The 22,732-nt window shown below is 36.4% G+C and overlaps 1 protein-coding gene across 2 annotated transcripts in view; it reads left to right on the forward strand.

Annotated features, from left to right (window-relative positions):
• Positions 1 to 21,979, forward strand: part of AQR (aquarius intron-binding spliceosomal factor) — a 58,324-nt gene extending 36,345 nt beyond the window's left edge. Inside the window, exons 25-35 of one of the 2 annotated variants that reach the window (XM_054826991.1) lie at positions 2,537 to 2,672; positions 4,375 to 4,584; positions 5,424 to 5,561; positions 6,440 to 6,511; positions 10,251 to 10,438; positions 12,019 to 12,190; positions 14,790 to 14,960; positions 15,717 to 15,802; positions 16,605 to 16,779; positions 17,924 to 18,037; positions 21,071 to 21,979. In XM_054826991.1, coding sequence (XP_054682966.1) covers positions 2,537 to 2,672; positions 4,375 to 4,584; positions 5,424 to 5,561; positions 6,440 to 6,511; positions 10,251 to 10,438; positions 12,019 to 12,190; positions 14,790 to 14,960; positions 15,717 to 15,802; positions 16,605 to 16,779; positions 17,924 to 18,037; positions 21,071 to 21,319 — 1,711 coding nt within the window. In that variant the 3' untranslated portion in view covers positions 21,320 to 21,979. Of the gene's footprint in view, positions 1 to 2,536; positions 2,673 to 4,374; positions 4,585 to 5,423; positions 5,562 to 6,439; positions 6,512 to 10,250; positions 10,439 to 12,018; positions 12,191 to 14,789; positions 14,961 to 15,716; positions 15,803 to 16,604; positions 16,780 to 17,923; positions 18,038 to 21,070 lie in introns of those variants that run through there. The other variant, XR_008577311.1, reaches the window with a different exon arrangement.
• The last annotated feature ends 753 nt before the right edge of the window (positions 21,980 to 22,732 follow it).

Here is a 22,732-nt window from a genome sequence, read left to right on the forward strand (position 1 = left end):
AAGATGTATGTGTTGAATCCGTTCTACCTCCCTTTCTCACATTATTGAATTCCAGGAACGCGGAGTGCACTTGTTTCCAATACAGGGTTAAGTAATTTTGGTTCTTATTCAGTAGAGAAACTGTGTTCTCTTGAGAATCCAAAGGCAGAATCAGGAAGTTGCTTGTTCAGACTCAACTGCTTGAATAAAAGTAGTTAATTCTATTCTGGGCCCATATACATTTTATAGAATTGGTCTGTTTTGTGAGAGAAAGTTGAATGATAAAGGTAGGTTTTTGCAGTTACAATTTTTTATTATGCAAATATGATGTCACTTCTACTGGCATGGTGAATATTGCATTAATAAATATGAACATGAAATCAAACTTTCTGCTTTTAATTCTTCAGAATATGGCTTAGTTACATAGTTGCTTATTTCATTGGTAAATAACATATTGAAGAATGTATACATAAGGAAAGCTATCAAGTCTGTATCAGTACAAAGACTTAAGAACCTGTTCTTGTAAATATTTGTACATTTGTTACATGTTAGTCCAATTGACGTCAGTAGGATTACACACATTCATAAATGTAAGCAGGGCTATAAGGGTCGTGTGCTGGAAATAACTGAACTGTCCAGTACTGGATTATTATAGCAATACTTTGACTTCAAAAGCTGTAGTAAAAATTATATATAGTCAGTAGAAGCTAGCCACATATGCATAGTTGAGTTTCATTTAGCAAACAAATACCTTGTGATTTATTCTTTTTTAATTTTTAATGCTTTGATGTAGTCAAATTATTCCAGAAATTTGATGGCATCATTTCACTGAGATTTTGGCTATGACAGATATTTACTTAGTAATATCCATGGTTTAGTATACTCCTTGAACATTAGTGCTCATCATTAAAATGAGTTTTCTTTGAGACACTCTACATTGTCTATTTTAATTCTTTTTTCAAGCTAACTCCAGACCTACAGGACATTACTGCAAGTCCTATGAGTTCTGGCAGTTTGGGAGGGAGGGATAAGGGCTGAGGAATATATTTGAAAGTGGGCAGCACTACTCTGAGAAAAGAAGCTTATTTCCCATATATCTTTTGTTTGGTTTTATGTTGCTTCTGAGTTTGTGGTTTTTTCTTTGTCAGGCTGCTTTAGAGGGCACAATACTGCTTATGGAGGTTCTACTGCTTGCAAGCTTAGTGTTCCTTTTTTGCTCCCTCTTTAGGCACAGCAAAGTGGGGCAGGGGGTATAAGAACATAAGGTGGAGATGAGCTGATTAAACTGGTACTGTCACTTAAACACAAAAGGAATCAGAGCTAAATAAATTTGTTATAGCAGTGAAGGAATATATAAAAGAGGACATATGACTTGAATTGTGAGAAATAAGAGGACATTGGAAGTATGAGGGGAAAAAAAAACAACTGGTTGCAGTCACTTGTAATTATAATGGATTAGTTTTGTTGCAGAAGAAAAAACTATTTAGTATTCCGAGGATCTTAACTGTCATAGTTCCTGATCAACTTGTTTTTTTCCAGTTGTGAACAATACCATACTCAGTTGTGTCTTAGTAATTCAAATCTCCAGTTTTAACTACTCTTACCCTTCTAAATAAGACAACAGAACCCATTGTGATTACCAGGGATTGTTTCAGGGTTTTTTTCTTCGCAGAAAGCATATTTTATGAACACAAAGTTTAATAAGAACTTGAAAGCTAGCCTTTATTCACATTTGAGCTTTTAACTATGTATGTATTTTTAAAAGAAAGTGTCCTGTTTCTCTCACTTCTTTAATTCCACCCATTTAATAGCACTTTTAAATCTGTTTTCTTTTTTTTAGAAAATATGATCTTTTTTTTTTTCTTTCTTGTACTGCTTCTGAGGGGGGAGGAGTGCATGGAATAAGGAAATTGATTTACAAAGGAAAAAAATTGGGCTTGAATTGTGTAAGAGGAGGAAGAATGGAAGGAGTAAGTTACAAACTAATCATAAAAATCAAAGTTATTCAACAGGCAGCTCTGAGTACAGGACCTCCTATGTGTGGATGCAGACCTGTCTGTTATGGTGGGCTAAGCATTATTGCAAAACATTTCCTATATTGCCAAAGGAAGTCAGCCTTATCGTACTGAAACTTTGGGTATAGGTTCTATTTATGATGGCCCATAGACAACATATAACTTACTTGAGTTTGCATAATGTGTAGTATACCATAGTTCCTAAACACTACATTGGAAGTAATGCTTTTCTGCTTTATGAGTACATCATGCAGATGTTTTACTAACGCTTATGAAGCTTTTGTTAAAGTGATAGGATAAAAGGAGCTTTTTCTACAGTAATGACTCTTGCATGGCTTTGTAAATTATTAGGGCTCAACTGATAGAAATAGTTGGCATGTAGCAAATTCTCAGTTTTTGGAACCTGGAACAAGGTAGTTGTGACCTTTTTTTGGGGAGGGTGTTTGGCTTCTTTCGTGATCACTCTTTTGATACTTAGATAAAACAGTTTTGAATTAAATACATTTAAATACAAATTATGTTACATTTAATCCATTTTGTAGGTATGGAAGAGTTAATTATGTGCTGGCTCGAAGACTTGAACTTCTACGAGAAGTTGGGCGATTGCAAGAGAGTCTTGGAGTTCCAGGAGATGTTTCTTACACTTGTGAAACAGCTGGCCATTTTTTCTTATACCAAGTAAGGACTGAATACTTCTACAGAGACTGTATGACCTCAGTATGTTATGAAATACTTTTTAAAAATTGCAGTGATTTTTTTCAGAATTGAGTCTAAAAAAAAAAAAAAGCATTTTCTTTGGTGGTTCAAAATACAATAACAGCTAAAGCTATAATTGCAACGGTACTTACTTGTATTGCTATTGTTTTAAATCCTGCCTGATGACTTGCCAATTCAAAGGCTAGCATCGCTGTTCTTCATGACTGCTGGCGAAGATTCTAACCTGAAGTTTCTTCTGTAGATAGCAAAATCCGTGGGTGGCTTTACATTTTGGACAAACATTACAGCAGCTACTTGATGGACCTGCTAGAAGGCTTTTATGGTGTTAAATGTCAGTGTGAAATCAGATATATCTTACATAGATCGGTCATTTTCTGCATACTGTATATCCCTTATTTCCCTTCCATGTATTTTTCAGTGTGACATGGTCTACATTAGCAATTAGTGTGGTTTAAGCAGGCTTGTAGAGTGGTGCTTAGGATCAAATACATATACTGTATATGTTTTTATAGAAGTTACTCTGGGCTAGCTGTAGCGTGGGCCTAAATATTAATGGACATTAGATATTGGAGAGTGCTAGGAGCACTGCTAGGGCTCATCTTCTGGTTCAGTTTCATCCCAAAGGAATCCCACTTGGTATTTAAACCAAAGTACTGTAAGTGGAGATAATCAAGAGATTTGTTTCTGATTGGGTTCATGTGGTGAGGTTTTGGTAGCGGGGGTTGTAGAGGTGCCCTCTGAGGTCATGGGCTGCCCTGTGCTGGACATAGCCAGCTCCAAGGGACCCACCACTGGTCACAGCTGAGCCCATCAGCAACACTGGTGGTGCCTCTGTGAAAATATCTTTGAGAAAAGGTGAAAAACCATTTCACAGCAGCTGAGGGCGGAGAGGTGAGAAACAACCCCACACACCAAGGTCAGAACGAAAAGGAGGGGCAGGAGGTGCTCCAGGCACCGGAGCAGAGATTGCCCCATAGCTCATGGACAAGGACCATGGTGAAGCAGGTTGGCCTCCTGCAGCCCATGGAGGACCCCATGCCAGAGCAGATGGATGGATTTGCCCTGAAGGAAGCTGCAGTCTGTGGAGAGCCCATGCTGGAGCAAGGGAGAAGTGTGACAAGGAAGGAGTGTCAGAGACGTGGTGGTATGAGCTTGAATGACAAGCCCCGTTCCTCCTGCACTGCTCAGGGTGGGGAGGAGGTAGAAGAGTTGGGAATCAAGGAGTGAAATTGAACCTGGGCAGAAGGAGGGGGTGGAGAAGAAAAGTGGTTTTGGTTTTGTCTTTATTTCTCACCATCCTACTCTATTAATAGGCAAGAAATGAAATTAATTTTCCGTAATACAAGTCTGGTTTGCCTGTGATGGTACTTGCTAAGTGATCTCCCTGTCTTTATCTCAACCCCTAAGCTTTTTGATCTTATTTTCTCCCCCCTGTCCTGTTGAGGAAGGGGAGTGAGAGATGCTGGATGGGAGCCTGGCAGCCAGCCAAGGTCAGCCCACTACAGCTTCAAAAATGTCATCCTGATACGCGGTCAAATGCTAATTTAGACGTATCTTTCTTTTGTGACAATTTTTTATTTTAATACTATGGGTGCAAGACTACACTTTGCCAATGACTTTATGATATAAAACGGTGCCAGAATGACACTTTTGTTTGCCATAGGTAATGTCTCGTTGGGAGGAGTATATCAGCAAAGTGAAAGTTAAAGGTGGAAAACTGCCAGATGTTACAGATGTCTCCAGTTTCTTTCCTTTTCACCAGTATTTTGCAAATGCTCCTCAACCAATTTTCAAAGGCAGATCCTATGAAGAAGATATGGAAATTGCTGAAGGGTGTTTTAGACATGTTAAGAAAATATTCACTCAGCTTGAGGTAAGACATAAAACTATTAAAGGTAAGTGGATCTGGCTAATCCTATAAAAAAACTTTACACAGTTCCAAAATTCTGCTTTGCCCTACATCCTAAAAGGACTATATACCTCTAGGAAGCTTCATTAGCTTGCAAGGCATTTAGGTGAGAATTTCCACCTTTGAGTAATATAGGCATGTTTCACAGCAGGGACAAGGGTCTGATCTGTTTTATTTTGGTCTTAGGAAGCAGCCATTCTGCGTGTTCCACTTTCACTGATTACGTTACTAGGGTTGGTGCACCTATTGCTGCTCCTCTGATCCTCACAGAGTCTTTGTATTTACAGTGAATTGCCTTTAATCAGATAACCTAGAAGTAACTTAAAGAGATTATCTCCTATTTTTCCCAGAATTGCTTGAGAGGCTCTTAAATGTTAGGGTAAAGGTGATCTGGGTATCATTTGGTCATATTAACTGTACTGGTCTTCATAATACTGAATTTGATGTGATGTTATGATGCAGTAAAGTGGGAAACAGGAAGATGTAAAACAAAATTTTTGGGGATTCTGAGAGGGTTCCTCAGAGTTAATTGAATAATTGTCTGCAAATTTATATATGCACACAGGTTGCAGAATTCTCTGATGTGTTTTTTAAAAGATTATTTTTTGAAATATTATTGTTTCCAGGTTTAGCATTAAAAAAAAAAAAAAATCCAGATGGGATTGGTAACAGTCGACACTGTCATAACTTTCTTGCCTAATTATATGAAGAAGGTGGCCAGATAGTTTGAGTGAGTGCATCTTACAAGCAATAATTTTTTGGATTCTGACTTTCAAATTTTGTGGGTTTTTTCTCTTCCCTAGGAATTCAGAGCATTTGAACTTCTCCGCAGTGGCCTGGATAGATCCAAATACCTGTTGGTGAAAGAAGCAAAAATCATTGCCATGACTTGTACTCATGCTGCTCTGAAACGACATGACCTGGTTGAATTAGGTTTCAAAGTAATGATTATACTGGTGTTACTACACTGGGTTTTGGGTTCCCCCCCACCCCCTTGTATAAACCTTTTTATTTGTCCTAAATCTAGGCAACTAGATTATTTTGAGTTGCATTTTTTTACCAGTATGTTTTAAATTGTAATTTTACTGAAGAAAAATTTAACTTCTGTGGGTAAAAGATGAGATCACTTTTAAGTTATTGTATATACAAAAATGCTTAATAGTGCATGTCTATAAAAAAAAAAAGTTTGTTTTGCCATATTAGATGATGAACTGCAGTGATATGATTGAGTAATAAAATGAGGAATTGGGAAAAAAAATTGGCCTTTATTAATTTGGCTAAAAAATGAACAATTTGAGGAAAAATAACTATGACGCAATGCTGTTCTTATTCTGCAGTGTCAACCATAGGTATTAATTTAGTACAGACTTCCGTCTGACGAAACCAAAACAAAAGCTCACCACCAATGACTCTTTCAGTATTATTTTTCTCAGGTAATTCACTGTATTGGATCACAGAAGTGCTCCTTTTCTACTTCAGTGCAAAGATACCAAATTAGTCTGCTCCACTGCAGAAAGCTTTTCTCTTGTGGATGAGTTATGGCATATGGGAAGCATGTCATGTAGGACAGTCATGGATTCCTTCCAGATGTAAGCCCGGATTGGTACAGATAGATCTGTCATTGATGTAGTAGGATTTCACACACTGCCATTGATTTTTGGTAATACAGGTATTTTTGCCGATAAGGTAAAATCCTGCTGTAACTGTCCCACCCATTGAAAACCAAATGAGTAATTGATGCTTTCTTTTGGTAGACTGAGTAACAGCATTAATTTGTATTGCTTGGTTGATGGACATCTCTTTACTTTTTCTTTCTCAGTATGACAACATCTTAATGGAAGAGTCTGCTCAGATTCTGGAGATAGAAACCTTTATACCTCTCCTGTTGCAGGTTAGACCTGGATTATAAAACATATTATAAAAAAAGATAAATGAAAGTCTGTGTTCTTGAACAGTATAGAATATTAAAAGGAAAATATCTTGTGCAGAAAGTAACCTAGAACTGATATTTGCCATTTGAGTGGACAGAAAGAACTTTCATAATTTTCTACCTTAGTTGTTTATCCTTGTTTTTTAATACTATGGAGTAAGCTAATAGGTTCTAAATATATTGCTTTTATTGACTAAATAGTAGGATTAGCAGGCTTTCGTTTTGAAAATAAAAAAGCGATGATATTTATGTAAACTAGGTCCTGGCTTTGTTAGTTTTATTCTTTCTCATTTAATAGTGATTATTGCTAATTTTAAAAGTTGTTAAGACTATTACTTCTTATTAAGTAGCGGTTTTGTTTCCCAAGAACATAATGCTTACGTAATCGCTCTGCGTCATCCTGTCTGCTTATGGTGTTTGGTCAGTTCAGTCAAGATTAACAGAGGAAGAGAGATACCAAGCACCTACAACTTGCAGGAAAGCTAGAGCCAAGTAGGAAGGAAACATTCTAATTGATGTTACAACTCCACAGAAAGAAAAGAAATGGTTACTGGTTACACTTTTGCCTAATAATTATTCACCTTTTGTCTCGCTAACTGGTAGATGTTTAACCTGGAATCAACTGCAGCTTGCACTGTGTTTGGCAAACCAGCAATTGGTAGATAAGGGAATGCAGATGTGATACAGTTGAATGGAAGTCTTGCAGCTGGAAGGGTACTGCTAATGCAGGGAAGGAAAGAAGGAAACTGAAGCTAATGTGGCACGGGGATGTTTATAGCACGGTCTTTAGGAAGCCAGGTAGCAATAGCTCTGTAACATAAGGGACTGTTGTAATGGCCAACACTGCTACTTTTAGGGAAAGATACTTAAGTTCAAAAATGTTTACTCTTATCATTCTAAACACATTCACTCAGACTGTCTTGAAATTTTTTGTGCCTCCAGCGAAGGTTATGTGTGGTTGCTTTTAGCAACCTGAGCTTGAGAGGCATCACTTTCCTTTTTTAAGAGCTAGAGGATTTCATAAGTAAGCAAAATGTGCTTCTTGCACATCTGTGGCTCTGTTATCTCTGTAATGTCAGATTATCACGAGATAAAATTTCACCTCTGGAAGTGAAGTATGGGCTCCCTCAGGAACTCTGTGCAACCTCTTTAGCTGCCAGTTAGAAGCCAATGTGTGGGAAGTCAGTAAAACTGAAGACAGTCTGTACTGTTGATTTGATTCTTACTCTAGTGACTTTCTGAAAAATACACAGTCTGCATTTGGTCACATTCTAAAATTGTTTGCTTTCAGAAGTTTTGCCTGGAGCAGATATTTTTGTTGAAAAGCAATGATTTTAAGTCTTCTAGAAAACCACATCCAAGCTTTTGGATTTTCATTCCAAAAGAAAACTAATTGAAAAAAGCGTGATAGAAACTCCATGAAATATTTGCTATATTTGTAATGGCAGCTCATAATTTGTCACTTTGTTCCTAAACAATGGAGAGCAGAATACAATTGCAGGAAAGTAACTCAGTATGGGCCTAGTGCACAAAAGAATGTGCATGTCCAGTTAATGATACTGCTATTAAAGCCCAAGTCCTGTTACCAGTTGCTGTTTAACTCTGCAGGTTTTTAAGTTTTAGGGATATTAATGCAGTTCTTTAACTCCTTGATGTGTTAAAGACTGCTGAGTTTTGATAATTTTGAGCAGGTAGGCAACTAATTCACCCTCTAAACCCCAAATACTGCCTTGAACTCTGAACAGGAGTACATATTTTGCCGTCTTGTTTGGCGTATTTGGAGAGCAAACCTCTGCTGGGTGAGACTTCTCACAAATCATGCAACAGTGACAGTCAAGCTCTCTTTCCCTTGCACTTATTAGTTCAGCAATTATACTAATACAATGAAATAGACTTGGTTCCTTTCTGTCCTGCAGGCTTAATGAGTCCTCTTGCTACTCTCTAGATCAATATCCAAATCAGTTAAACCTGAAATACAAGATTTCTTCCTTCTGATTAGTTAGATGCCCCTGTCAGAAAGGTATGGAGGCCTAAGTTGTCATTTAGGTGGCTTCTCCTGCAATTGGGTATTTAAATCTCTGTGCTTAAAGACATGTATAATATTTTAGGCTGTTGTTTTTGTGTTTCGGCAGTCTTGAATTTCATGCTACAACATTGTACTGCAGTGCTGTGTAATGAATAAATCCTGTGTGGCTTTTACCATGGTATTCATTGATGATGAAATTATTGCATTTAGTGAAATAAGCATCTTGCAGTGTTTTTCAAATGTTTGAATGAGCATTGAATAACCAGATGCATCAGGCTGGTGAGGGGAAATAAGTGTATATGGGCAATGCAGAAGCTGAAGTGTTGTATAATTAAAGCAGGCCTTTTCACCGTAGAGCCATATTCTGGGGGATATTCCATGACCATTCTTACAAGAGCCATCCAAATAGTCCTTGAAAATCGAGTTGGTTTTTGTTTGTTGGGTTTTTTTTAACAAAACCTAAAGAACTAGGCTTACAGAGCAGTAGTACTTGATTTCTTGCAGTTGCAATTCAGAGTAAGAAATTTTTTAAAAAAGAGTTCTTTGGAGGGTTCTGTCCAAGACTGAAATTGCTGGTAAGAGCAGAATGATTATATAGAATACTTGGTCTTTTCCAAATCAGTAACCTTTTTGGAGGAGGGGAGGGGGGGAAGAAAATCTTTTTCAATGCTACTGAAAATAATTTCCATCCTCTTCCTTTCTTACTAAGGCATCTTCAGGCTTGATGAGCTGGACAGTCCAGAGTTCAGTTTTCCTTCCTTGCTGTCTGATCAGAGAGGGCTTCAGAGCTCTTCCACTTCAAGTAGAAGGAAAAGGGGCTTTAGGCTTTGTCTTGAATAGTGCTTCTGTGGGGAAAGGGCAGTATCACAGGAATGTGTAAGAAGTGAGGGTCTGAATTGTAAAACTGGCAGGTAGAAATCTTCAGGATTCTGATATCTGGATAATGTTACCCACACATCTGTTCCTTTCTTGTCCCTATGTTACAATGTTCCTTCGTGAGCTCTGTTGGTATGTAACATAGGTACACAAAGGATGATGAGGAACTAAACAAGAGCATTCAGGCCAAGAGCCAGGGTGAGGATTAATTAGAGGCACATCCTGGTCATGGAAGAGGCTGTGCGGGAATTCCAGAGGTAATCAGGTGAAGCACATGAACTGCAGGGACAGTTGAAAGGCACGCGCTCCGATTGTGCCTTAGACATGTGAGCGCTAAAATTTTCAGATGCTTCAAGCACTTCATATTCATACTCTTAGAATCCAAAAACTAAAGTTTAAAAGACTGTTCTAGGGTAACAGTACTGTGTAGAAATAAGTTTTTTGGGTTTTTTTACTACTGTAACTTCTTAATTGTGGTTCTTCCTTTTGTCCTCTGATTATATGTCCCTTTTGCCTTTAAAATAATGTAATATAATATTTATCCTAATGTTTCTCCACTGATTTTAACAGATAAACTTACCTGTTGCTTTGTAAGAAACAAGACTATTTGAAATACTATTCCCTTTTTCTAGTAGCAGATTGGAAAGAAGCTAGTAGTTGTCTTTTAACATGACTGTAGCTCAGCGTAACTTAAGAACAAATGTTGAAATTTAGGGCTTAGACTGAGACCACCAGTTTGACTATTAATGTGTTATAATTGAGTGTAATCATTATAATTGTGTAATTATTTAATTCTAGAACCCCCAGGATGGATTCAGTCGTTTGAAGCGGTGGATTATGATTGGTGACCATCATCAGTTGCCACCAGTCATTAAGAACATGGCTTTTCAAAAATACTCCAACATGGAGCAGTCCCTTTTTACACGGTTTGTTCGTGTTGGAGTGCCAACTGTTGATTTGGATGCACAAGGAAGAGCAAGAGCAAGGTGAGACAGAGAAAATGGCATGTCTAGCTTGTAAGAAAATACCAGGTTAAAAATTAGAAAAGCACACATATAATTTTGGAAAGCGTATTTTAGTTGTTAGGAGTTTGCAAAACTGTAATTTAGTTGTTTGGTTCCATTTGTTTCAACTTAGACTAGGAAGGCAGATTTTCCTTTGCTGAAATGCAATCAGATTTACTTTCTTTTTTTTTATCTAGTAGTACTCTGCTATTGTATGAGTACTTTAATGAAAATTATATTTAAAGAAATTTTAATAGTCTTAAGTGTTAAATAAAGATTTGATTTATTTAGCCTTGAATAGATAATATTTCCCTTAAGGTCTACAAAAGGGTGCTTTTCTTACAGTGTTTCAGTTTTGATTTGTGTGGACAACCAGGTTGTCCACACAAGAGCATAATGCCTTTTTATGTTACAAGAGATACTGTGTCCCTGTAGTAAGACAACTTTTCTATTTTATCCATGTATTTGTCATTTCATGGGGGTAATGTAGATGTCAAATTTAATTATTTTGTAAAGTGCATATTTGTGGTGTCAAATTAACAAGGAAAAATAAAACCAAAGAAGAGAAAATTATATAAAATCTTACTACTTTAGTTTTAAATCCTAATTTTTTAGGCGTAAAATGGAATGAACAGTGTGAAGGAGAACTTTTTTTCTTCATGTAGGAAATGTTGGGGGTGGTAGAATATTATTTCCCATTCATATGAACAACAGTTCAATATGATTTAAAAATGCACATTATATCTGAGTGTGATGAAAATAAAGTTTATTTTGTCATCTTCTATTTTGCAACATCTCAGCGAATTTCTTGCAGATAAGAGAGCAGAAGAATTCCTTCACTTTGGAAGCAATTTCTCAATTGAGGATTTTTTCCATAGCTTTCTACACTTTGTCTTTTCTGATCATAGGTAGCTTCCCCATGAACTATCTACTAGTTTATCTTCTGGATATTGTTGTGCATTTGTGAATGGGGTGTTTTGGTTATACTACTATCCCTATAAATACCAGAGATGATTCAGAATTGTGTAGATTTTGGGTGCTTCCCTTCGTGTCTCATGTTAATACATGGCAACACACAAAATAAGAAAATAAATTTGGTTTTGCAGTAAGAAGCTTTACAACAGATAATGCAGAAAATCCTTTTTCCCTGCTCCCTCCTTTTTGTAAAGAAGCATTAATATTCCATAATTTTTGTTTTCCATGGAAATTCCTACTAGATTTCTTTGCAAGACTTGTACCCTGCAGTGTAAAGCTGATCAAGTGGAACAGGCTTAAGGCTGATTGTGCTGCACTGAGCTTTCTAAAAAGAAGTGAAATTTGCAGTTTTCTGTGAGAGGGAACCAAACAGAATCAAAACTTAGAAAATAATATTGGTGGATAGCTTGTACAAATACGTTCATTTACATAGGTACAGGCCGTCCAGCAATATTGTTTTTTTCATTGAAAACCTGCAGAGGCATTAATTTTCAAAGTGAGGGGTTGTGTGCATCTGAACTATTTTGAATGAGTTCAAGAACCCACTTTAATTATTTGGGGTTTGTCTCTGTGTGTTTTTCGGACAGTTTATGTAACCTCTACAACTGGCGTTACAAGAATCTGGGTAACCTGCCTCATGTACAGCTTCTGCCGGAATTCAGAACAGCCAACGCTGGGTTTTTGTATGACTTCCAGCTTATAAACGTAGAAGACTTCAATGGTGTGGGAGAGTCTGAACCTAATCCTTATTTCTATCAGGTAAGAGAAATATTACGTGCATACTTTATTTAATCTGAATATGGCTTATTAAATCTGCAATGAAGACAGACTATCAAATTACAGTAAACTGATGTTTCATTCATGTTCTCAGACAGTTGAGTCATGCGTATGCGTGATTTTTTTTTTTTCTCCTTTTAATCAGTTTTGAATGTTGAGAATGATAACATATTATGTTGTGCTTTTTGCTCCATGTGAGTGAGTTTGCTTGATATCCATGTTTTCTCAATGTTATGAGAGGGGTGAGATTTGGTGTATAATTCATTATGAAACATTGTTTTGGCCTATGGCAAATTAAAGTCCATTGTAATTCAGCTGTACTGCCATGATAGTGAAATAAACAGTAGCATTTCCCCTGTACGTGAAGGATCAAAGTTGGCTCTGTGGCACATATTTGAGCTTGAAGAGTCACTGTTTTGATTTGATCTTTATGTAAGAATGCTAAAAAGCCCATTCATAAAAGAATGAAACAGTACTGCAAGAAATACACATAAGAGGCAGAGAGACATTGAGGCTGAAGTAAATTGCCAAAGAAACCTTAGCCTTGGAATTTATCAACTAAATTTTCAAATTAGGCCAGCAACAACAGCCTCTATCTATTTCTGTTAAATATAGGAAAAACTTTTACACTTGTAATGGGATGCTTATATTTTCAGTCCTCTTATTTTTCTTGTTTTAAAAACAGTGATGAAAACAAACTCTGGTGCTTAAATTAGCAGTTTGGGTTTTGGCAAAGTCAGAGGCTGGAGCTGTGTGCAAGTTAATGAGTTTAATTCAAACATGGAATTAACACCTTATATTTTGTTTAATATTATGGAAAGCAAACAATATACTTTAAGATTATAATATTTGTGGCCATTTTTTCCCTGTGAAGATTATTGAGACTTACATTAATCTATATTTTAAAAGGTATGAAAGATATTCATATTTACGCTTGAGTTCCTCTCACTTTTTTTTGAGATATAAACTAGCATGCTGTTAATGAACAAAGCCATGGTGAGCCATAATCCACTATATCTCATATCTAGTTTGAGAACAGGGTTATTTGGAGGGGTGAGTTTCTTACGATTTTGTTTTTTAAGCTGTAACACTGTAATGTAAAAGTAGTAAAAAGTTGTTCTGTGGAACAGCTGAAATTAGTGCCTTAAGAACAGGATTCTGATAACTGAGAATCTGAGCACTGCTTTAGTCTGCTCCTGGGCCAAAGAAGACTCAAGCAAGGACACAGAACATCTTTATCATTACAACAGTGCTTTCATGAGCAAACTCTTATAATATGTCGTACAGTTTTGGGGGTTTTTTTCATGATCTTAAAGATGGAGAGATAATAGCAGAGCATGTTGGTGGCACTGCATGGTTTTTCATGAGATAACAAATTCCTGCCGTGTATTATTTCTCTCTTTGTGAATTTGAACATTTCAGATTTAAAGGGGATTAAGATTTGTAGAATAGCTTTACACCCACAGGTGTTTGGTATGTGTAGCAACTGCATTTTCCAAGTAATGCAGAGCCCACTTAAGAAGAAGAAATAAAGGAGGCTGGTATGTCCAGCCTAGTAAAACACATTCCCAGTATAAATAGAGCAGGAATAAATGTCAGCAGTTGAGAATAACTTTTTAGCCTGAAACATAATTTTTTGTTGACGGAAAAGGGATTTAAACAGGCTATGAATAACTTCAGTCTGGAAATAGGATAAAACTTCCTACAGCCAGAAGAGTGGTGCTTTGGGACAGACATTTATTGTTAGTAATGGCACAGGGAAAAATCTTATGAAATACAAAATAACAGCTGGTCGTTTGAAATTGAATAGGTATGGCCTCAGTAGAAATAACTGGATTTGATAATCCAGATGTCTCTCTCCTAATTAACAGTTGAAAGGAGTTTAGTTATTCTAGTTCCACTAGTTCTTATTTTCAGCTTACTAGAGATTGAGTCATTGCACCTTTTTTCTGTGCTTATTTGGAACCATGTTAAATTGGTGCTAAGTGTTTTTTAAACCCTTGTATTTAAATACAGGTATCTGTAGGCTATCAGTTTGTAATACTTTTTAACAAATAAAAATTTCACAGTTTTTCGTAACAGATTTTTTTTCATATATGTGAACTTTAAGAAGGAAAAATGAAATACTGTATTGGTTGTGTTCTGTAATAATACAGTTAAGGTGGCAGTTCTGTTAGGCAGATAGCTATAAGCATATAAATGCATTTATATTCAAATGTGTAAATATTTAATAGTTCATAAATATAATTTAAATGGACTTAAATATTTAGAGTTTAATCTTGTATTAAAATAAAACTAGGAGCTTCTGAGTAGATATTGGAAAGAGTCAATTGATGACTAACAGTAATATTGATGTAAAGATTTTCAGCAATTCTCTGAACAACAATCAGAATGAAGTTATTAAACCTACTTGTGGTTCTTTTTCAAAATGACTTAAGTGAGCAAAGAAAGATCAGATCTATAGAAGTTTCTCAGTTTGTCTAAATACATGATAATGTCACAGATGTTATTCTTTCCAACCTTACAAGTTGAGTAACTCCATTTTTTTTTTTTCCCTTTCCCTCTCTTCTTTAAACTTAAGAATCTTGGCGAAGCAGAGTATGTTGTAGCACTCTTCATGTATATGTGCCTGCTTGGTTATCCTGCAGACAGGATAAGTATCCTGACAACCTACAATGGACAGAAACACCTGATCCGTGATGTCATTAATCAGCGGTGTGGAAATAATCCACTGATTGGACGGCCAAACAAGGTGACTTTGAAAATATATCAGTCATTGGAGTGGTTCTGGTTTGTTTGGTTTTAAATTGTCATATTACAGAACAGACTAACTGAATAGATTCACAGCTTTCTGCGCAAGTATTCCCTGGTTAACTACACATTTATTAACCTACATTCTATAGAATTTCATAGAGTAGTCCTCTCATTTGTGCCTGTTTGTAATTTGACATACAAACAAACTGAAGTCAGTGAGGTTAGGAAGGTTACAGACTACGTGGGACAGAATAACTCTTTTTGTCATTTATTTTGTCCTCAAAAAAAACAAACCAAAAAAACCCCCACCCAAACCCAAAAAAACCTTTAGGAAGATCCACTCAGAGTGGAAATTATGTGATAAAATGTATGCTGACAAATCTGATGAAACAACTAAAAAACATAGTTATAAAAGTCTGGTGATAATTCTGCAGGTTAAAAGTCTGTACTATAAAACTGATGGCTTTCCACAGCCTTTTGATACTAGCACCCCACTGTTAGCTGTCTGAAGTGAATAACAACATAAAAGAATTGGTATACAGTCAGACAAAATCTCCTCCAACTTCTCCCAGAAACAACATGCTGATGACTTTTGATTAGAGTTCAACTAAAACAGGGTTAAAGCATTTTCTTTTCTCTTCCCATTTATTTCAGTTTCAATCTGAAGTTGACGTTAGAATTTTAGTGTCACATTTTAATTGAAATGGCAAAGATTAACCTATGGAGGTTTTTTTCTGGGTTTTTGATTCTCTAGGTAACAACTGTGGACAGATTTCAAGGTCAACAAAATGATTATATTCTCCTTTCACTAGTGCGTACCAAAGCTGTAGGCCACCTTAGGTATGTAAGAAGATATTCCTGCAGTGTCATTAAACTACATGTTTTCTGTATCAGAAAGATGTTTATAGTACATTATACAAAAGTGTTCAATTATTTGAGTATGTAGTAGAAATGAAGTTTAATGCTATGTATTGAAGTTCAGACATACTTCCTTTTATAACTGTCTGGTACCCTCTTCACAACCACTTTATCCTTTAGTAATGGCTCTTATACTATAATTAGTTTATATTACTGCAGATAGGCTGAACTTGGTTTCACCCTAGTAGAACGATAGGAATGTAATGCTTGTTGAACAAATGCAGGCTTAAATTTTCTCATAGATTCTTTCCTGTAAGTGAGCTTTTTATTTGTTTTGTATCAGAAGTGTTCGATCACTGCGTAAGTTGCATTATGATGTGTAGTTTAAAATGTTTGCACTTAAGTTTAGGGGTGGGGTAGAGGAAGACATGTCTGTTCAGCAGTAGTTAGATGAGTTATCAAACTCACATGTACTCATTCAGGGATACAGAAATGCTATTGTGATTTGTTCTCAATTTTAAATCTCTGAAGTCTGGGAAAATACCAAAGGGTGATTTTTTCCTATCATTATCGGTACAATGAACCCTCTTTTATGTAGTGGTTCTAGGATTTGGTAGTTACTGAAATAGTATGTAGGGGGAAAAAAAAAAGACAAAATCATATTTTAGCAGGCGATTTTATATTTCCTTTAATTAAGACTTCGCATACGTCTAGTTATTTTTATTGCAGCTGTCATCAGTGAAAAGAACACGATTGATTATTTTTCTTGTTTTGTTTTCTGAAGGGATGTGCGACGATTAGTTGTAGCCATGTCAAGAGCCAGGCTCGGGCTTTATATCTTTGCAAGGGTATCGTTGTTTCAGAACTGTTTTGAGCTAACTCCAGCTTTCAGCCAACTCACAGCTCGACCACTTCACCTCCATATTGTTCCCACCGAATGTTTTCCAACGGCAAGACAGGTAGGAATAGCTGCTCTGAATTTCGCTATTTGTAGTGGGGATGTGTGTTTGCCCACTTTTTTTGAGTGGGCTATAAGAGGTGGGACCGTCTTCTCTGCTAAACCAGTGCCTCTTGGATGATTATGTCCCTAGAATTAACTTTTTATCATGATATACACTAGCTGTTTTTAATTGATTTTTCCACAAAACATAGTTATCAGTGTAACTCTGTTGTGCCTGCTTTTTCCTGAGTTCTGCCTGTGTAAGTGATTCAATATTTTTCTTTTATGATAAATAGGTAAGGTTTTACTGTGTTACGTATTTTTGGTCTTGTTATGAAATAAAAAAATGTTATTTCTTAAGGAAAAAAAAAGCCACACAAAGCTAATTGCTTCTTATTAAAAGAGGTAAAACTACATTTGACTACCTCAGGATAACCAATTAACTTTTCCTTTTTTTTTTTTTTTTAAATTGAGTCCAGAATCACAGAAGAGTTTTGTTGCTGAGCTAGGTTCTTAAGTACGAAAACTTAATTTGTAATACTGCGCTAGATCTTTAGGGAAAGGTTTGTATTAAACATCTAAGCACAGGACACACAGAATAGGATGGTAAGTGAAGAAATGCAGGAGCATGTCTGCTTTGCTTCCTGAATCTTTGAGAAGGAGTGCCTATGTGAACGTAAAATTCAGTTACAGATCTTTCTCTGGTCTTAAGTGCTGTCAACAAATTTGGGAGGCAGTCCTTCAGTTGAAACTTTCAGGTCCTCTGTGCAACAAAGAATGCAGTGTGCACGGTCAGCAAATGTGAGCCAGGAGGACCTGGACAGTGGTGGACAAGTAGGCAAAGTCCTGGTCTGATCCTACACTATTTGTGCCTTTAATATGTTAAATGACTCAAGCCCAAAACATACTTTAATGGAGTAAGCATCAGAACACAGCCTTTCTTTTTGAAATTTCTTCACTGGGCTGCAGTGTCATGATTAATCCAGCTCCCCAAAGCATAAGACCTACACTTCCTATCTTTCCCAATAATTTAGCTATTTTTTTTATTTAAAAAGCATTATTTAATTTCTTGGGATTTATGTTTTCTAATATAGTTAAATAACCTTTGAGTAATGATTGTTTTGCTTTGCTTGCTGAATGTCTACTTTTTTCCCCTTCCTTAGAATGGAGAAAGACCAGCTCACCAAATACATGTTATTAAGAATATGCCTCAAATGGCTAATTTTGTGTACAATATGTATATGCACATGATACAGAGTACACGCCACTATCAACAGGTAAGGACCTTCTAACTTTTGGAAGGCATGCATTTAAAATGAAATAGATTTTTAGTGAGTGACATGAGATGCTGTTGAGGTTTGAGACTGTTCCTGCTATGTTTAAAATTCAAGGAAGTTTTATGACTCAGAGTGAGAATATTGAGGTATTTAAAGTCTTGCAGTAGCAAGAGCTGTATCTTTTAGTAATTTAAGACCCCAAAACCAGCAGTAATTGATGCCAAGTGCTAGACATGGCTCTGTCTGAGCCCAAAAATTCCCCATTAATACTAAAGAACTATCCTGCCCAGTATTTACTTGAAGTAAACGTCTGTTATGTGTCAGGTAAGTGCAGCTGGTGGTATTATAGCACCACTGCTGGAGCAATAATGTTTTGTAATAGAGGTTTGCATTGTAAGCCTGCAGTGTATAGAAAGACCAGATCATGTCTTGGAACCATTGTAACCACGTTATTTCACTGTGTTATCCAGGCTGGTTAGCAGCTGTAGCATTTTTATTCTGGAACAATTTTTTTCAGCAGTAGTTCAGCACCAAGCAAAACAGCATGGGGTTAGAAGCAGTTGTAGATGCTTTCTCACTTCTGTACGTAATTTTGTCAGTGTTTAATCCCTGAAGCAAAATTCAGAACCCAACAGAAACCCCTTGTCTTATGTATATGAGCAGAGCTTTAAGGTAATTTAGGTAGAATACTGAGCAGAAAGCTGCCTTTACTCAACGTACTTGGATCTGTAGAGGTCTGGAGGTAGTCGACAGCAAACAGAAAGGGAAAGGTCTTAAATGCTACCCCTCAGCTGTGTCAGCTTTCACTTAATGTCTGTGGTATAGCATGATTGTATTACCTATAACTTATTCTTTCATGGTACTCTGAAGTTTCCTTGCTGGTTTTTGAAGGATTCGAATCCTTCTTTCTTTCTGAAGGATTTCCAAAAGTGGAAAAAATTGCTGTAAACAGACACTACTGTGCATTAGCTGGCTGTGGGAAGAGAGTGTGAGCATGGCTCCGTATCCTTTAACTGAATGTCAGACTTTCAGATAGAAAACTTCTCTTCCTCTTATCCTGTGAATCTTGGATTGTGGTGGTTTTGGTTTTGTTTTTTGTAATTCTGGGAGGCATAGCTTCAGCCAAATTTGAAGCATTTTTCCACCCAGAAAAAGCCTTTTTCCAGGTGGACAGGCTGCTTTCTCACTATTTTGGCATAGTGCTCTAATTATCTGTCTGCTGTAGAGAAAAGGGGTTAGAGAAAGAGGAGTGACACTGCTAAAATATGTTATTGTAACTGTATTTATTTTTTTAAGCAGTGAAAGCTCACGCTCTTTTGTTAGAAAGCCAGGCCTATAGGCACATCACAAGACACATTTTGGAGCCAGTTTGTCTAATATAGTTGGAGATCTCTCAACCGTGAAGATCGTATGTGATGAAAACTCAGTGGACTGTGCAGTTGGTCATTTTCAGATGCAAATGAATAGCCCTGTCAAAACTGAGAAGTGTATACATGTCCTGAAAAGCAGATGGTAGCATCTAAATTTTACCAAAAAATGGGTTTGCTTGACACCTTAATCAAATATGGACACAATCCTCCTGCTAATACCAGTTACTCTTTTTAGCATCCTAATCTTATTCATTGCTAGCTAAAATTAGTTACAAAACTGTTGGTTTCCTACTGTGGCAATGAATCACATTCTCCTTGCAGGAGAAGCCAAAAAGTGAACTACAAAAAAAAAAAAGGATAAAAAAAGCGGGGGGGGGGGGGGAAGCAGGCATTAAATTTCTTTTACCCTATTCAGTACTACATGATATTTTTCCTTTTCTTTTACACTAGTCTTAACAGTAGTAGTCATGAAGCACAACATGCATCTAACTAAATCACAGAAGAAGTCTGTCTCATGCATCAGTAATATGTCTTTGTAATTAAAGTATCTCTGAAATACGCTTTTTCCATGAACAGATGGATTATGGGGACCAATATGATAACTTCAAAGTCTACAAAAAATGCTTTTCATATCTCTGCTGGTAGTCATAATTGCTTCATAGATTTGCCTATGCTTGTCAGAAATTTCTAGTATTAGTGTCATCTAATTGAAGATAAGACTTCACTGTAATTAAACACTTAATTTGTCGTGTGAAGACAAGTTGCCTTTAAGCAAAACAAAACTAAACAATCATCCATGAGAGGTTTATCGTGCTTTCGTTTCATTAAAATGCTTCACAATATTCCAGGGAAATATCCATCATGTCATTAAATAATGTCAGGCTGCAAGAAGTATGAGTGTTTCTGTACAACCTGGAGTTGTATAGCATTCGTCCATACTCTTCAGCTCACTGTATTTGTGGTATTTTTTTTCCAAGGTCTATAATATGGCTACCATCACCGCTTATGTTTTACAAACTACTTTTTTAGTTGCGAGCAAAACACTTTGAATATACTAAATTACTTTCCCAGAAGTATTATGTGAGAAATAGTATTGCTTTCACGGTTACTGGGACTTAACAGTGTTCTACACTTACAGCTGTGGGTGAAACTTGTTATGTGAACATTATCTGCACTTACACATTTTATAAGACATTTCAAGAGGAAATTACTGGAATGAGTTGTTAAAAGACCTCAAAAAGCAACTTAAACATATTTAGGAGTTTGAAATGGTAATAGATGAGATTACGGTAGGAATGTACTTGTTGCTCCAAGTAGGGATTTACTGTAGCCCTATTACTTGTCTGGCTGTTTGGGATAACAAAATGTATTTGATATCCTTGAATTGGAAGTACTGAGTTTTTAACACCCTCTTCTCAAGCAAAAAATGTGTCTAATATTAAAGACCATTTTGTGAGCCAAGATTATTCTTGATTTTTTTTTATATAGTACTTAAGTGCCTACAAACAATTAGGGCTTCTAAATTTTAAGTCGTTGTTGTTAACTTGTTATCTAATGCAAAATCCTAAATATAATTTGAACAGTTCAAGCTAAAATAGGAATAAATGCCCAAATAAATGTGTTTGTTGTAAAAACTGAAAATCCTTTCTTTTTAATCATCTAGCGTTTACTGCCCCCACCTGCCATGATTGAAGAACCAGAAACTACTCAAACTCAAGAGACTGAAGTAGAAGGTGAAGTGCAAGGCATGCAGGAAGATGCTGAAGAAGAAGAAAATAAGGTGGGGGAAGAAATGGTGAAGGAAGGAGAATTGAAAGTGGCCGAAGTGGATGAACATCGAACAATGCCAGAACACCCTGGAAGAGACAGTGATAGTGGAGACAGTGAACCTGAGAATGAGACTGAAAAGTGATCCACGGGATATTTGTCATCTACATGTTTTGGAAAACAGACAGGGAAAAAAGCAATTAGAAATATAATTGCTATTTTTACAGTGACTTTTTTAAATGGTTGCTTGTGTAATGTGACCCATTGGGTATATTTTTCACTGACTACTTTGTGGACAAGCAAAATATTTGGCAAACTTTACTGAGTTCTTGTCAGTATCAGTAATGTAATTTGTTTAATGGTCTCAAATGATACACAATTTCCTTTTCATAAGTTGTTCAGTAAAGATACTTTTTATACTAGTTTTGAATATTTGACCTTTAATTTAGTCACGCGAGTTGTCCATTAAACCTCACTGATTAAGTATATTCAGTATTGATCAGACACTCTTCATAGTTTCCTTAATATTTTGCAGTGGAGAATTCCTGATGCAGAGCTGTGCTCATATACACTGAGATGGTATTTTATTTAGGCTTAGGCTGAAGTTCAGAAAGATACTTAATTGTATGTCTGAGAAATGTGAATTATCATGAGAGTTTGAAATATTTAAAAGCTTTATTGAATTGGGATCTTGGCAGGTTCTCAGAGTTTCATACGGCCCAGGTACTTGTAGCAATTTCTCATTGTTGACTTCTGATGCTGTTTTTAATTGAGCATTATTTACAGAAGTAAGGATGCAGCTTTTCAACAGCACTGTTTTTTAAATTAGTGTTTTGTAATAAATTTCTTTTGCTTGAAAAGGACACAGTAATTACCCCGGATAAAGCTGCATTTGGAAGGAAAATGAAGATAGCTTCCTGAATGCAGGATTTTCAGAATAGACAATATTGATATTAATGACACAATGGTTGAGTGGGTTTTCTAGGGTAACTTCCAAGTGTACATCTTTCATAAAGTGATCAGAGAAAGGTTTTTCCCTGGCTCACTAGGAATACCTGCCAACTTGGCAAATTATTCAGTGGCTCAATGAGACTTAGGATTTTCCAAGTAGATTTTCAAACAAAGCAATAGCCATAGGAACACCTTTTACTGCTGGCAAAGGGAAACTACTTGGGTTTCAGAAGTTGCAGTTGTAAAGCTGCCAGAAGGGCTTCCTCACTAAATTGACTAGAGAATAATTAACTCACAAGCTTTTATCAATAGCATTGAAGTTCTTTATTTTTCTTAATATTTTTGTAGTGTAACAGGGGAAAAAGAAATAGTATAAAGGTGAACGTAAGCCGAGCTCCATGAAACACATCTGTTGCATACTTGTGTGTCCACGCTGAGATCTCATCTGCCCCTCCCCCTGAAATCATTCTTCCCCGTGAGTTAGAGGTTTGCTCAGGAGTAACAAATCCTTATACTTGCTTTTGGTACGCGGTGTTCTCCTAACTTCAGTTCAGCGAGTGAAAAACATTTCTCAAACAAGAAAACTAATCATTGGAGCAGAATGTGT

Source organism: Grus americana, chromosome 5, assembly GCF_028858705.1.
Source record: "Grus americana isolate bGruAme1 chromosome 5, bGruAme1.mat, whole genome shotgun sequence".
In the NCBI taxonomy this organism is placed as follows: Eukaryota; Metazoa; Chordata; class Aves; order Gruiformes; family Gruidae; genus Grus; species Grus americana.